This window comes from Molothrus ater, chromosome 1 (genome assembly GCF_012460135.2).
Source record: "Molothrus ater isolate BHLD 08-10-18 breed brown headed cowbird chromosome 1, BPBGC_Mater_1.1, whole genome shotgun sequence".
Classification (NCBI taxonomy): domain Eukaryota; kingdom Metazoa; phylum Chordata; class Aves; order Passeriformes; family Icteridae; genus Molothrus; species Molothrus ater.
In genome coordinates, this window is record NC_050478.2 from 121,029,491 (window position 1) to 121,046,428 (window position 16,938).

Below are 16,938 nucleotides of genomic sequence, written 5' to 3' on the forward strand. Positions count from 1 at the left end.
AGCCTTTTCACATATCATATAATTTCACATATTGGATCAGTTGTTGCAGAATAGCAAGGCACAACTTGAAGGCTATTCTATTACACCTTTATTTTCTGCCTCAGTTGAATGGTCATTTTATGTAGAATTCCTCGCATTGCTGGCAGTAATAAGCAATGAGGGGGTGCACAGGGAAAAAAAAAAGCCATTTTTAGAGGCAATTTAATACTGGGAAACAACTAAATTGTCAGGAGATTGCTACCAATCCTTGCACCCAAAAAGTAAAGTAACAGCATCTGGCAGAGGCTGTTAAGACTGCATCATTAACTCAAGGAATGTTTTTCTATTCATTGCATCAACAGATTCAAATGCCTCATATCCAGCCCATAGGAAAAAAAAAAACTTCTAAATCTGTCCATTCTTTTAGAAGAAATTGTCATTGAAAAGGAAATATTTTTAAATATTAAGAGGATCTGGATTTTTATGTGCTTTTGCAGTACTATAGCTAAATGACATAACCTGCCAGAAACTGTCATTTAACAGAGTATATTCTGAAATTCAGGTAAAAAATATTATGTCAAGAACTGTGGTCATAGATTGATTACTTGGAGTGTGCAAATTTTCCATGCATTTCAGTCCAGAACACGGTTTTAAAATATTACATAATAAACAGGAAGTTCTGCTGGGAAAGATTCAGTCAGTGGTGGTTTTTTTACTTTTCTGTATCAGCATAAGCAGCCTAGCAGTTTTCTACAGGTCTTTCTTATAAATTCTGTGCTTCTCTTAATACAATCTGCATCTGTTCTATGAGAATTTACCAGCATAGTAATATCTGCAAAGTATTCTTTATGTAGACTCAGAATAGGGAGTTCTTTTTTTCTTCTTTTTCTCATAGCTGCTCTTGTTCTTCCAAGTTTTCCCCTGGCATTTTTTTGCCTAATGAGTTGTGAAATCTAATCAATTGCAATAATTAAAACATACTGTGTGTAGAATGATGCACTGCTTTAATTACACAACAAACAAATAAAAGCTTGAAATTCTTACATTAGAAGAAACTAAACTACTTTACTTTGCTGTAAATTTTTTCACTAAGAACAGTCTCATGCTTATAGATTATATGTATAAATCACTTAAGGTTCCAGGCTTGCTGTACTGCATATTTTATTAAAAGAGCTGGGGGAGTTCAGGCTTTTGTTAGCAGCACATTAAAGAATGACTGGAACAAACAGATGGATGCTTGTTTTCAATAAAACACTCAAAATGCATGGAGTTTTAGCAATGTCACATAGTGCGAGAGGGGGTGCTATTCACTAAGTCACCTCTTTTCTAGGATCTTTTGTATGCTGGTAGACATTTAGGCATAAAATAAATCCCTTATGACAGACTGAAATGCCAGTGGTTCCTAATCAAAATCAGTTTGATGACAGTTGGGCAGATACATTCTTACAATTTTTTTTTTTTTTTTAAGAACAATGCGTGTCAAGTAATTTGGTCCTGGTATTATACAGCTTTTCCCAATCCTGTTATTTGCATTCTGATTCTGGCCCCAATGAGGCTCCATCAGCTTGACAGAAACTGCAAGCTCAACTATTCAGACCTGTGCCTTGTTCATTTGTTCTGTAAATTCAGAAAGTATAATTATGTTATTGAGTATTTTAGAGAAGTCAAGCCTGCATTAGCTGTTTCACAGTCATTTAGGTGAAGTGGATAACCCAGTACACCTTATTCAAGTTTCCAACTTTAATACAGAAATCTGATCCAGTCAACTTCCACAGTTTGAAAGGTAGTTATTGCTCTCTTATAGTTGCTGTCTTTAGTCTGCCTCAGTCCTAGCTACAAATTTCATTGATCAGCCCTGCCTACATATGCACTGATATTGCCCTCATTCTTTACTAAGATTGGCTTCTTTTGCTGATGTTGGTAGCAGAAGGTTTAAAGGAATCTATAGCCCTCCTAAATAGGATAGATTAACCTAAGGATGTGTTCTGAATTGGCTGTACAAAGGATGAAGACAGATGGTCCATAACTCATTTGGCAGAAGAAAGAATGGATCTTATTTCTCCAATAAAAATAATTAAGAAAGAAAGAATAAAAAAGGACAGAAGCAGTGCTGGCAGAGAAAAATTCAAATAAATATGTTTGAATACTTTAGAATATAAAATGTGATACCTGTATACCTGTTCTGTACTATTAGTAGCTGAAGAAGGCCAAAGATAGTACCTGAGTACAACATTATACCAAATACCCACCACACCATGAGCAATTTCTGTTTCTGGTTAGAGAGCTGGATATCCACTTGGTAACCCATAGATGAAACAAGTTTATTGCTGTTTTTCTCAAAGCTACAGTGAGGTGGTCTTTCTATCGCTAGAGCCTCTATCACCACTGTGACCAGTCTCTCTGCATACACTCTTCACATTTGCATTCTTCTTAGCTTCATTTCACTCTTCTTGGGTGTTCCAGCAATTTTGTCAGACCTAATGCATCCTTGGAACATCACCAAATGGATTTAACGGTTCCATTTTTGTGAATGAGCTTAAACTGATCTTTAAAACAGAAAACAATTTATTTTAGTATTTCTAATAAAAACCTGAATTTAATTAGGACTTCCAACCAAAATAATATCTTTTTTTCCAAGTGTTATAATAATTTTTATATAATTTTAACACTTTGCTCACTGTCTTAAATTTGCTCATGTTCCTTAGAGTGTAAATAAATAAACTTTCTGGTAAAGCTATAATGTTTGCTGATATTCATTTTTTTTCTCATAGTATTGGTTCTGTAAAAGACAGTGACCAGTTACTCCAGGCAAAGTGGAAGGCTGTGAGGTACAGAGATGCTTGAACTTAATCAAAATGTCTTCTTTCCATCATAGGGCAATTTATACAGAACCAGGCCTGCAGGAGACAGATGGGGGGAAAAGGGGGGGGAAAGGATTGTAGCAGGACTGATTGAGAGGGCTTTAAACTAGATTTGAAGGGGGAAGAGAATAGGACCAGGCTGACTAGAGATGAACCTGGGGGGAGTATGCTGGTGCTGGGGGTGAAATGAGCAGCCCACCTGAAGTGCATGTACATGGCTGAACACAGTCTGGGGAGAAGACAGGAGGAGCTGGGAGCCATCGCGCAGCAGGAGAGCCATGGTGTAGTTGGCACCAGGGGGACACTCACAAGAATGGAGAGTGGCAATGGATGGTTATAAGCCCTTCAGAAGGAACAGGTGAGGAAGGAGAGCTGCGGGGCTGGGTCTGTACATTAGGGAGTGTTTCAACTGTGCAGAGCTCAAGAACAGACGATTGGAAGTTGTCCAATGTGACACACATCTACAAGGGTCAGAAGAAAGGTCCAGGGAGCTACAGGCCTCTCAGCTGACGTCAATGCTGGGGAAGGTTATGGACAGATATTCTTAAGTGCAATCACCCATCATGAACAGGACAACCAGAGGATCAGACTCAGCCACAATGCGTTTAGGAAAAGCAGGTCCTGTCTGACCAACCTGATCTTTATGACCAGGAGACCTGCCTAGGGGATGAGGGAAAGGCTGTGGATGCTGTCTACCTTCAGTAAAGCCTTTGATACAGTCTCCCACAGCATTCTCCAAAACTGGCGGCCCACAGCTTGGACAGGGGCACTCTTCACTGGGTTCAGGACTGGCAGGATGCTGGGTCCAAGGAGTGGTAGTGAAAGGTGCTGCATCCAGCTGGCATCTGGTTTCTAGTGGGGTTTCCTAAGGCTCAGTATTGAGTCCACTCCTGTTCAGTATTTTTGTCCATGATCTGGATGAGGGGACTGAGTGCAGCCTCAGTAAGTTTGCAGACAGCACAGTGTTGGGCAGGAGTGTTGATCTGCTGGAGGGCAGGAAGGCTCTGCAAAGGGATATGAACACGGTGAATCTATGGGCCAAGACCAGCTGTATGAGGTTCAACAAGACAAAGTTCTGGGCCCTGCACTTTGGAGACAACGACCCCATGTAGTGCTACAGACTTGCGAAAGAGTAGCTGGAAAGTTGTCCCGTGGAAAAAGACCTGGGAGTGTTGCTCAACAACAGGCTGAACATGAGCAAGTGTGCCCTGATGGCCAAGACCACCAACAGCATCCTGGCTCGTATCAGGAACAGTGTGGCCAGCAGGACCAGGGCAGCAATCATCCCCCTCTACCTGGCACTCGTGAGAGCACACCTTAAGTCTTGTGTTCAGTTCTGGGTCCCTCACTACAAGAAAGACTTTGAGGTGCTGGAGTGTGTCTAGAGAAGGGCAACAAAGCTGGTGGAGGGTCTGGAGCACAGAGAAGCTCACAAGTGTTATGATAAGCGGTTGAGGGAGCTGGAGTTGTTTAGCCAGGAAAAAAGGAGGCTCAGGAGAGACTTTATTGCTCTCTACAACTGCCTGAAAGGAGGCTGTATCCATGTGGAGGAGAGCCTGTTCTCCCAGGCAACCAGTGGCAGGATGAAAGGATATGGCCTCAAGCTGTGCCAGGGGAGGTTCAGGTTGAACATCAGGAAGAATTTCTTCACTCAAAGGCTTGTCAGGCATTTCAATGGCTGCCTAAGGAGTCAGTAGGTCTTGAAGCATTCAAGAAAGTGGTGTGGCACTTAGTGATTTGGTTTAGTTGGCGTGGTGGTGCTCAGTCAAACATTGGACTTGAGGGACTTGGAGATCTTTTTTGACACTAATGTTTCTATGATTCTGTCATTCTGTCATTCTAAGACTCAGTAAAAGTGAGTGATGAAATATATTATAAAAACCTATCTCCTTAGACAGAAAGCTATTTCTTGGAAGCCTTTGTCTACTTACACATTTTAATAATTATCAGAAACTCAGTTCACCTTCATACTACTCAGTTTCTAAAATTTTGCTCTCAACCTAATTCAGGACAAATACCTTCAATTCTTGTAGCATCTGAAATTTGTCCAGACATGAAATTTCAGCAGGACTAGTCTCCTGAATAGTGCTTCCTGTTTATTTTTAATTTTTTCTTCTTGACTTTTCAGCTGGTAAATGTATGCCTGTCTAGGGAAGTGTGCACTATGTAGTACTAAATTACCATCTTACACATGGTATTCCCCAATCAATTCTCCACACTATGTAAAGTTTTACATAATTACAATTAATGCAGAAAATTAAAAATGTTCTGCACATTAGCAGGGACGATATATCTTTCACTTGGTGACTTGCACTAATAAACTTCACCTCCTATTGTAATTTAAAAATGGTAAGACCAGTCGTGGCCTGCTTTCTGAAATGAATTGGCTTACTGCAGGCAGTAACACAATCAGGTTTTGACCATGTCTAAGATGAGTCCAATGTTTTCTCTGTGCAAAATTCAAAGCAACAAAACAATATAATGAATACATCAGCGAAAACAGCTTCCACCATTCTGTGTTTATTTGACACACATGTATTTGAAAGGATTTAATCAAACCCTGACAAGCACACTTGTATCAGTCTAACCAAAATGTTTTTATTTTGTTTTACAGATTTTGGCCATTGTGTCCATTCTGTTCATCGTCCTGTCCACTATTGCTTTGTCTCTTAACACACTGCCAGAACTTCAAGAAATAGATGAATTTGGGCAGCCAAATGACAACCCTCAGCTAGCACACGTTGAAGCTGTGTGTATTGCTTGGTTTACCATGGAGTATCTTCTGCGTTTTCTGTCCTCACCAAATAAGTGGAAGTTCTTCAAAGGCCCATTAAATGTCATTGACTTACTGGCTATCTTGCCGTACTATGTCACCATTTTCCTCACAGAGTCCAATAAAAGTGTCCTGCAGTTCCAAAACGTCAGACGTGTGGTTCAGATATTTCGAATTATGAGGATCCTAAGGATTCTTAAGCTCGCCAGACACTCAACGGGCCTTCAGTCTTTAGGCTTTACACTCAGGCGGAGTTACAATGAATTGGGCTTGTTGATATTATTTTTAGCCATGGGAATAATGATATTTTCAAGTCTTGTATTCTTTGCTGAAAAGGATGAGGATGCTACAAAATTTACAAGTATTCCTGCATCATTCTGGTGGGCAACAATCACTATGACTACGGTAGGATATGGTGACATTTATCCTAAGACCCTCTTAGGTAAAATAGTTGGAGGACTCTGCTGTATTGCTGGAGTGCTGGTCATAGCCCTGCCCATACCAATTATTGTGAACAATTTCTCAGAGTTTTATAAGGAGCAGAAAAGACAGGAGAAGGCAATTAAGAGGAGAGAAGCACTTGAGCGAGCTAAAAGAAACGGCAGTATTGTCTCCATGAACCTGAAAGATGCCTTTGCTCGCAGTATGGAAATGATAGATGTAGCAGTAGATTCAGGAAAGCTTGGAGAACCACTCAGCCCAAAGGAGACACCTGATAATAGCCACCTGTCCCCAAGCCGGTGGAAATGGGCCAGAAGGACAATGTCTGAAACAAGCTCAAACAAATCTTATGAGAACAAGTACCAGGAAGTTAGTCAACAAGACTCCCATGAACAATTAAATAATGCTGCAGCATCCTCCAGCCCACAGCACCTCAGTGCCCAAAAACTGGAGATGCTGTATAATGAAATTACCAAAACCCAGTCTCAGCCTAATCTTAATGCTGGTTACCAAGACCAGTCAGCAAAGCCACCCAGTTATGAAGAAGAAATAGAAATGGAGGAAGTTATAGGTCAGAGAGACCCGTTGCCAACGGGGCCTGCGGACATCGTAATGGACATGAGAAGCACATCCAGTATCGACAGTTTTGCCAGCTGTGCAACTGACTTCACGGAAACAGAGAGGTCTCCACTCTCTCTGTTTCCTGGCTCTCACTTGCAAATGAGATTTCCAACTGATGCTGTTAACCTTGAAGAAAACCAAAGAGCAAGAAGTTCTCAGTTTATACCATTTGCAAAAGACAGAGGATTTTCTCCAACTGATGTCACCTTTGACTATAATCCAATCAACAGAGCTGGTATCAGTGATGGCAGTGGGTCCCAAACTGTTTCACATGGTCATTTCCATTTTGACACTGCCATGGAAAGCCCCAAAAGCTCCCTGAAAGGTAGCAACCCATTAAAATCTAGATCCCTTAAAGTTAATTTTAAAGACAATAGAGGTGGCGCTCCACAAACTCCGCCAAGCACCGCACGGCCACTGCCAGTGACAGCAGGAGCAGACTTCACACAGGCCACCCCTCAGCACATCAGCACCATTCTCCTAGAAGAAAATTCCCCCCAAGGTGAACGGCCCATACTTGGTGCTGACGCACCTGCACTTTGTCAGGGACCCGCTAAAAAATCATCCCCTCTCTTTCCCAAACAAAAAATTTTCACTTTCCCTTCAAAAGAGAGGAGGAGCTTCACTGAAATAGACACTGGAGAAGAAGAAGAGTTTATGGAGTTACACAGTGTGAAACACGAGAAAAAACAGGATATCAAGACAAATTGCTGTGGGGATAAACACAGTGATGGCAACAATTTACCAGGGGAGCCACAGGTCAGCTCTTCACCCAAAAGCATGAGCCACAACTGTACTCAAGACATTTACCATGCTGTGGGTGAGGTAAAGCCAGACACTAACCAAGAAGGTCACAAAATGGAAAACCATTTATTTGCTCCAGAAATTCATTCAAGTCCAGGAGAAACTGGTTATTGTCCAACACGCGAAACTAGCATGTGACTAGTTACAGAAGCAATAAAAATATCTTTTCTTAAAACACAGTTAGTAATGCCTATGAACTAAAACATGGAAAGCCTCAACAAAAGTGCATAAAATGTTATTTTTGCATGGCATGAAGAGTTGTTTAGTTTAAATACTGTTTAATTTAAAAAAAAGACTGCTTTTGTAACAAACTGAAAAAAAACAGGGAAAAATTACTCAAGAATGGTGAATACAATAAAGAGAGCTTTATTAGGAGCCAGTGGTCTGCAACATCTGACATTTTTGATCCTTTCACTTATGATTGTAGATAGGTTTTGAACTCTTTAAACTTCCTTTTTTCCCTCAGTTACAATGAATTTTAGAATTTGCACATGAAAGGATGAAATGTCAATGCATGCATTCATAAGGATGTGAAACAAGGTGCTTTGAGCTTGCAAAATGCATATACTTGTAAATAGTTTGGGGTTGGGGGGAAAGCTACTGTTAACAAGGATTTATGGAAAAAGCATTTCCTGGGACACAGGTACTTCCTTCACAGCGTGCTGCCTGGAGGTTTTGTACAGACTTATGTTGCAAAATTGCAACTTCTACTTAAAGCATCTCACGTATCTTGCTTTCTGTTAAAAAGCTCATGAGTATATCTGTTAATTAAGAACTACAGTATTTTAGTTTATCTGTGCTATAAATCATGATGGTTTTTTTTCACTTGCAGAACTTCACTTATTGCATTTGTCAGTTTAATTAATGATCCTGTGAGGGAAAGCAAAGATTTAATGACCAGAACTTGAAGCATTTGATATTTTTATAGAAAATTGCCAACATTTCATAACTGAGGAAAAAAAGTTCCATTTTAAAATTTAAAACTCATAATTATTTCTGTGGCAATAAATAGTGCCAAATGGCTATTCAGATATATCCAAAAGTTTTCAACCTCATAGAATATACCTTATTAAGAAAAATATTTCCCACACTCTTAGTTTTCCTTTGATTTAATACTATTTGCTTTTACATGATCTTTGATCTTTTACCTTTTGTTCTCCATGCAGTGCACATACTTCAGTAATGGCAATGTTGTTGAAGCTGTTAAGGTTTAAGGACATAAGAGACAAAGTTTGTTGGGGAAAGTGATGCCTTTTGTTATCATAAATCATATCGCTGGAGAAGAAAAGGCTTCACTACATGTGATTTTCCTCAGGTCTTCCATGCCCCAAAGCGTTTTTGTGTTTTTCAGTTCAATCATTTGGACTGACAGAAGATATCACTTGACTCACCAACTTTGCCTCAACCATTATTCCATAGCTGTTCTGAAAGGGAGTACAGGATTTCCACTCTACTTAAATAAAGGAAAATGTCATTCCACTGACAACTGCCAAAGCATCTTTCATTTCTCTGATTTTTCCAGCTTTGTAAAAGAAAGATGCTGAACCAAAGCCTTCATTACAAAGTACCCATCTAACCACTGTCTCAAAAAAACTATTTTTATTTTATCCAGAATACATAGCTTCTTACACTATAAAATATTTTTTTAAAGCTTCTAGAGTGCTTTAATTCCCTAAATCATAAAAAGTTTATTCAGTTCATGAATTCTAATCATAAGCAAATGTAAGCAGTTATGCAGACATGCCCTAGAAAAAGTTCCCTTTTGTTTTGTTTGGGTTTTTTTGTGGGGGTTTTTGGGGGGTTTTTTGTTTTTTGGTTTTTTTTTTTTTTGTTTGTTTGTTTGTTTTGTTTTTGTTTTTGTTTTTGTTTTTTGGGGGGGGGGTTGGTAAGGAAGACTTAGACCAATCAATGCATGGTTTGGAACAGCAGGCTTCTACTTACCATAGATTAGTAGATTAATTTTTACTTGTGTCTTTTTCTGTCACTTGAATATGTAACAACCAGGCACCTAATGCATTTAGTGTAAAGGAATAACCATTTTTATTACAATGTGGCCCTTTGCTTAAATGGCTGGGCCAATGCCACAGACCTCACTCGAGTCTGACACATAGGAAAGAGCCCAAAAGTATTGATCCTGATGGCTGGGCCAAACAATGAGCACAGCACAATCATTTAGATGGGTTTTTAAAAAAAAAGTTTTCTATATTTCCATCAGTTTTCTTATTTCTGTAACAAGATAATATTGAGGTATCTCTTCAGTCATTTGAATACCTGAGAATACAATGTCTTTTTTTTTCAAACAATATCTGGTCATTAATTCTCAAAATATTTTTTTTTGTCTTTAATTGCAGTTCATTTCAACTTGTTGCTGCATTCAGTTTTATGTATTTATATTGTATTCTGCGTAACACTTTTCAATCATGTTGTGTCTCACTGTCCCCAAACTTAGCTCTTTAATATTTTATAGTCATTACTCTTCTACATTTATTTTTTAGTTTCTAGATATTTTTGGTGACTAAAACTAAATGCCAGTCAATTTTTATATGCCTGAAGTGTTGGTTTGTATTTTCTATGTGCAGTTTAATGAAATCACATGGGCCTGTTTGATCTGCCTTTTCATCCTAGTAAACTATTGAAGTCCAGATTAAGACCAAATGGGACCTGGTCCCATGCTCTAGATCCACAGAAATTTCCCATTCAAGACAATGTTGTTGTTCTGGCAAGACTGAGGTCTGTCATGTTCCTTCTGTGTGCTTTTTCTCCCAGGTGACCCTTACACTTTGGAAAAGCCCCTTAGACCTATGACACTTGATGGAAAGGGAGGAGTCCAGCCATAGGGAACCTACTGCAGGAACAGAGATTTCATTCCTAGAGCTCTCCTGAGCTAAAGTTCATGCAAACCTGATTCCGGCCCATTATAATCACTACAAATTTAAAAGGAGTAAAGTCAAGGCCTCGACTCTTGTGCAAATGATTTTCCCCTGAAGCCAATGGGAGTCTGGTGGAAAAAGGGACTGACTGAAATCTAAATGACAAAAACAATAGTCTCTCCCTCTTGATGAAAATCAACAGGAGCTTTAATTATATAAATCAGATGAAAGACCAGGCCCTTATTTGCTGCTGTATTTTAAATGTTTTCAGAGAAGCACATTTATTTTGAAAGAAATATAATTCACTTTATTAACAGATGCTTTATTTTTTGAAATACTGGAAGCAAAATGATTAAGCTTTAGAAGTGCTTTTGGTATAATTTTGTTATCTACTTTTGTCTATGCTGAAAACTATTTCCAGAAGCACAGGTTTAGAAATGTGGTTTTTCCAGTCTTGACTGCATATACAGGATCCACCTCTGAATACCAAACTTGTATAATTCCTGATTAAAACATCTTTTTGAGCAGTTGCAGACTGGACCTAGCTTTCTATCCAGTACAGCAGGTGTAAGAAGTGCAGGCCGGGACCGTTTCATTCATCATGGGTTGATATGCAGCAAATTATGCAAAACTACACAAGTGTATTTTTCTGGTTTTCTAAAACTTTGAAGCCATTTCAGACTTATTACCCATTCACCACAGTAAGGGGAGAATGTGTCTGAGTTCTGGAGTCAGTCTCTTATGGCAGCTGTGCAATTTCAAAACAGCTTAAGGAGTCTTAGGAAGAAGTGACTCCTTTGTGCATCTGAAAGGGGTCTGACTCCTTCCATCACTGGAAAATGAAGAATGTTCAGGGAGATAGCTTTGCAATTGATCTATTTTTTATATTTTTTACTAACTGCAGAATCGTGAATCAAAGTTTTAATTCCTTTTCAATGATGAAACGAAATGCACATATTTAAAAATGTTCACAGAGTAATTAGAAGAGTTTTTGAGTAATAATCACATAAATCCAAATCTGGGTGGGGCGTAGAGGGTAGGGGGGAATAATGTATCGCACAAACTGCAAAGGAAGTTCCTACAGGAAAGCTGTTTACAGGGGAAATATGTCATGTAAAGAATGTAACAAGGTGTAGGAAGTTTTTGCACTACCGAATTTATATAAAATACACTTTTTTAAAGAAAACACAAAAGGCCTTTTAATGCTACATTGTATAGACGATAGAAGCCTCTGTGATAATGCAGCAATCTAATGCACTGTGTCCTCACTTCACAATTGGTCTCAAAATTCAAAAATTAGTGATGCTAGAGAGGTGATATCTGATCTAACACTAGAGCAATGGACATGAAGAGCCTTTTAGCACACTATTATGTAATCCAAAATGTGTACAGACAATTGTATTTTTGCCTATAACACTCATAAATCTAAATGACAATTGGCTTCCATGAGTAATTTCCTAACAGGTAATACTGGGCAATGTATTTGTATTCCTTGAAAAACAATGAGTTCTTTTAAAAGTATTCTTCTTCCCCTTCATGTTGACTGAGCTTCTGTTTCCTTCAAGGTTGACCTTCAATTTATTTATTAACTGCTTCAACCTTATCTTTAAACCACAGTCCAGTAAAAATGACAGTTGTCTTCTTGACTCTATTGCAGATAGTCAGACTGCCAAATATGTCCAGGGTTTAACTAACTGGCTTTTTGATTCAAATATTTTTTAATAACTTGGACAGAAAATACATATTTTGATCATAAAAATATATATTAGAAGCAAAATAATGCAACAAATATGCCTTTTTTTTTTCTAAGTAGCCAGCACAGATAAAGCAAGAAATACAAACACAACAAAGGGGGAAAGAAGGTCAGAAAACTGTAAGTAAACAAGGCATGTTTTAGTGTACTATATAAAATGAGATGTAATAAAACACATGTAAAAGAATCCTTGTTCACACTGAATGAGGTAAAAATGCCAGTAGCAAGAGATTTAATTCCACTCCTCCATCGTAATTTTAACCTAGAACCAACAGGTTCAGTGATGCCATTACCCACTCGCCTGCCACATGAATATCTGATCTTTAATAATTTTTCAGAAGACTTTCCTGAAAAATAAGATATCACGTGTTGGTATCTTTATTGATCTTTGGATCTCTTCCCATTTCCTCCCCAACATCAATCTTCTCTTCTTCTTGGGAGTGGTCAGAAGGCAGCCCACCCAACAAGATGACAGGAGTGTCTTGTTTGTCAGGAAAGTGTTTTGGTAGTGTGGTGTAAATGGCCAGATGCTGCATTTTAACCAAGGTACAAGAACTGAGTGTCATTCCCCCTGTTTTCTAGTTGCAAAGTGCTCTGAATTCTCCAGTGTCCCCACAGTGTACCCATCCTTCACACAGGAGCTTTCAGTGTTCTTGCAAGAACATTCTTAAAAGCAGTTGATTGGTAAATGCTATGAAGAGAGCCATTGGTCTAGGTGTGAATATTTGTCTTTTGTCCAACCTGGTTTTATTAGTGGTGCTCAGCTTTAACTCCAGCTGAAATGCTTTCTAAAACAGATCAGGTGTTCTGGGAGCCAAACCCTTTGCAGGTCCTCTGTCAGTTTCCTTAACAAAGGTTAGGTAACTGGCAGGCAAAAATGAAAGAAAAAATTTTGTTGGCATTGTGTGATGGTTTCTTGTTCAGTGATAATATGGGACACCATGGGACATCTGCAGGCGGGGTAAATGTACTTGTCTTTGTATTTATTTTGTTCCAGGTTTAAACAGTATTTTTTAAATGCTGAGTTACAATATTTAGGAGCCATTACTCTTTAGTAATACGGAGATTTCTTCCAAAACAGCAGTGATACTTTCTAATCCTATATTATTATTGATTGATATTTAGTTTTCTTTTATAACACCTAACGCAGATCCTGATGAATACCACTGTGAAACAAGGAAGTAGCACACAAATATTACTGCTCTTTTTACTTAAAAGTAACTAAAAAAACATGGTATTAGCTAACATTTAATCCAAAAAAGATGATTTTCCTGGTTATACCTATCAACTAAACAGAATGGTGACCTGTCATTACCTTAGACATCGGCTGTAGTCCTGTGATTAACATAAACCAATAATCTAACAGCAGTCTGTAATTAATTTCATTAGGGTAATTCTTTAACTCAAATAAATATTTAAATACATATTTAGCATCAGCAGGAATAATGTACACTTCTAAATCTGGAAGTCTATGGTTAAGTTTACACTGGCATCTTAGAGAAAATCAGGAGAGATCTCTTGACATGGATCTCTCAGCTACCCCCACTTCTCATGCTTTGGTTCACATAACCAAGCAATCCTGCACCATGGAAACTGGACTACTTTTAGGTGAAGTTGAACCAGAAAACTTCTTCCATGAGGGCACCAGCTATGCTGCAGGCAAGATAAAGCATTCAGGCCCTGATACCAGATGAGAGCGAGTCCAAAAATTGTACCCCAACTGTATACTGTCAGCACAAACTGTTGTCCTCAACAAATCTCCTGCTATTGTATGACTTGCTAATGTAGACATAGATCTCTAGCATGGCTACTATCTTCAGCCCATGTAGCTCTTTGATAAATCACTTATTCAAGTGAATTTTGCCATTTTCATCAGTGGTATTGCATAAAAAGCAATATGTAGCCAAAGATTAAATTGTTCCCATTGCATTCCCCAAATTAACCCACATAAAATCATTTAAGCAATAAATTCTAGATAACCTTTGGAAAGTTGTGTTTTGTAGTTTGGACCAAACTCTATATACTGCGTATTTCTACAGTGAATTTACTCTTAAGTTGGTGTTGCATTTAATGAAGACCGTACAGACAGCACTAGACTTACTCCTAAGTCAGTGGAATGAGTAAACTTATTGCAGGTATCTTTATTTCACTTAACCCTTACTTAACCAGTAACCCTGACTTTATACTGGTATGAATAAAAGCAAATTTCTGTGCATTGATGGAGGATCAGAAGCCCAGCTTGAGTATTTTGTGCTGATTTGCCATTATCTAGATATCTTCCTGTTTGGATCACCAGCTGAAATTTATTTAAATTGAGGAACTCGTAGGGTTTTGGTTGTGTGCTTTGCTGCTCTGATGTCTGGGACATACCTTGTACAGTAATGCAAGGAACAAAAAGCCTATTCCTTATCTTACTTATTTTAACCCTTTCAAGGTGGAGGACATAAGACTTGTAGTGATATTTTTGCTCTATGTTTTGCGCAGATAGCATCTCTCTGTGAAGGTTCAGAGTACAAAAAATTTATGCCTGTTCTTGAAGTCCTTAAGCAGAACGCCAGTGGGAATTCTGTCTGTATAAAACTGAAGGATGGAGCAATATATTATAGTGTTAGGCAAAAGAAACAATTTCTAACACATTACTAAATACATTAAAAAAGAAATTTAAAGAAACTGCTACTGGGGACAATCATGGGTACTTCTGCTAGGATGCAGAGTTCTGGATTTATATGTCTAAATTATCAGAGTTCTGCAGAGTTTTAACTGTACAACTCTTTCAAAAATCAAAGGAGCCATGCTGATAAGCTGAAACATGGAGGGATTAGTGTACAAAGAAGCTGAGCATTGAATACATAGCCTATTGCTTTAAGATCACTGTAAATATCAAATTAAATATGTACTAATTCATGTTTATATGTTATTACTGTGTTAGTTTCATAGATACAGTAGCATGAACTATTATTAGTTTTATGGAGTTTAATGAAATTTACTTTGTATTCCTCTGTGAATGCTCTGAATGCTGCAAACAAAAGAAGCACAACAGTACTTTTTCAAGTTCTCTTGGGGCAATAGCAGTGTCTTCACTATTGTTCAGTTTTACAGATTTAGCAACATTTCATCATGCATTGCTCTATTAATAACGTATCTTTCTTTAAAAGTACTGTCACTAGGAGATAAAAGCATATGTGATGAGTCTTGTCTAATCTCATTCATCTGCCTTTACAAAATGCCCCAGACATTTTGTGGGAGAATATGCTGCTTTTGCTTCATGCATTGTTTGTATTTGGGGGTGGGGCAGGGGAATAATAGGGCATTTTGCAATGGTAATTGCATCAAACATGCTTTTTTTCATTATTATTGTATTTGTTAGAAACATTTTGATTTAGTTTCTTTCTGTAGATAAAACTTTGACAATAGCTTTATTTTTTTCAACTAACCATTTGATTTCATTAGACTAATAACTTCTCACATTTAGTGGTATTCGTATCAATGTTTCCATATCAGCTGCATTTTAACTTCATAAAAAAGGAAATGTGATTATTATTTTTTGTCATACTAGATTTTGCTGATCAACTAAGTATTTCTGCACCAATCTACATATTAATATGCATGTTGTAGTCTGTACAATTGTTCAACATCAAAATATCTGTTTAATTTATGTCAAATGTCTTTAAAATAAATGCATTGTTCTCCATTTCAGTCTGATAGAATAAGCAGGATAGTAAATAAATGTGTAAATGAATCATCTGTGTCTCATTTCAGTTCTCTTCATGAAACCGCTTTACATTGAACATTGCATATATACCAAAACAATTATCCATAGTGTCTTAGGTGTCATTACTCAACAAAATTATACAGGAATCTCTGACAGACAATGTGTACAGAAATAAATCACTTGGCTATGCAAATAAAGTCAGAATCCATGCTTTTTTATAAAAAAATGAAATGTAGTGATTCTAAGCCTTTTTCTTCCCTCTCTGTTCAGAAGTATACTCACACTGTCTTGGATACAAAGCCTCAAATGACTTTACAAGAGTGAGTAAACAGTATTGCCTGCAGGATGGAAAGCAGAAGCATGGAAAGATTTGGCACGCTTTTTTTGGCTAGTCAAACCTAGGTACCTCAGCCTAATATTCAGGCATAGTGGATAAACCAATCTCTTGTCCACCTTAAAACTGTAAGAGAAAAATTAGATTATAGTGGAAATTATTTTACTTCTTTAAGACAACTCATGAAAATAACAGATTTTTTTTTACAGGCAAAGTTTTGCTGCAAATCTACCTATAATAGAGCAACTCTACCATTCAGAAAAGTAGGAATATAATGCCCTCACCTTCAAATTAGAAAGCTAATTTTTTATGACAACATCTGAACAGCACTGCAATGAAGCAAAGATGGAAGTCCAAATCCATCCCTTTGATGAGAGCATAGAGACACTTTATTTTCACAGCCTCGCTGTGCTATACATCTCTTAATACACCATTCACTGTACTGCAGAACCTCTACCCTCTCAGCTTTTAATCTAAGTGTTCCCTCTATGAATGTGCAGCACTGTACATAAATCTAAATTTGTTCCATCTTTCTATTCTACCTGGAACACATTCCCAACTTCCTTTTTCATTAAAAAAAAACAAAAAACAAAAAACAAAAAACAAAAACCACACCTTCCTTATTGCTTGTCCAAATCTCTTCTTCTTGGCATTCATGTGAGTAATTGCATTTCAAGGAAAGGATTTGAGGGGTTATATATTATTCAATAACCAAGCAGCCAACACACCTAATCATGGTACCCAGGAGTTTTTGTAAAACTGCAGTTCTACATGAACATTCCAGCTGCCA

The 16,938-nt window shown here is 37.8% G+C and overlaps 1 protein-coding gene across 1 annotated transcript in view; it reads left to right on the forward strand.

The window, feature by feature from the left end:
- Positions 1 to 7,854, forward strand: part of KCNB2 (potassium voltage-gated channel subfamily B member 2) — a 184,017-nt gene extending 176,163 nt beyond the window's left edge. The window contains exon 3 of the mRNA XM_036379008.1: positions 5,455 to 7,854. Coding sequence (XP_036234901.1) covers positions 5,455 to 7,617 — 2,163 coding nt within the window. The 3' untranslated portion in view covers positions 7,618 to 7,854. The remainder of the gene's footprint in view (positions 1 to 5,454) is intronic.
- The last annotated feature ends 9,084 nt before the right edge of the window (positions 7,855 to 16,938 follow it).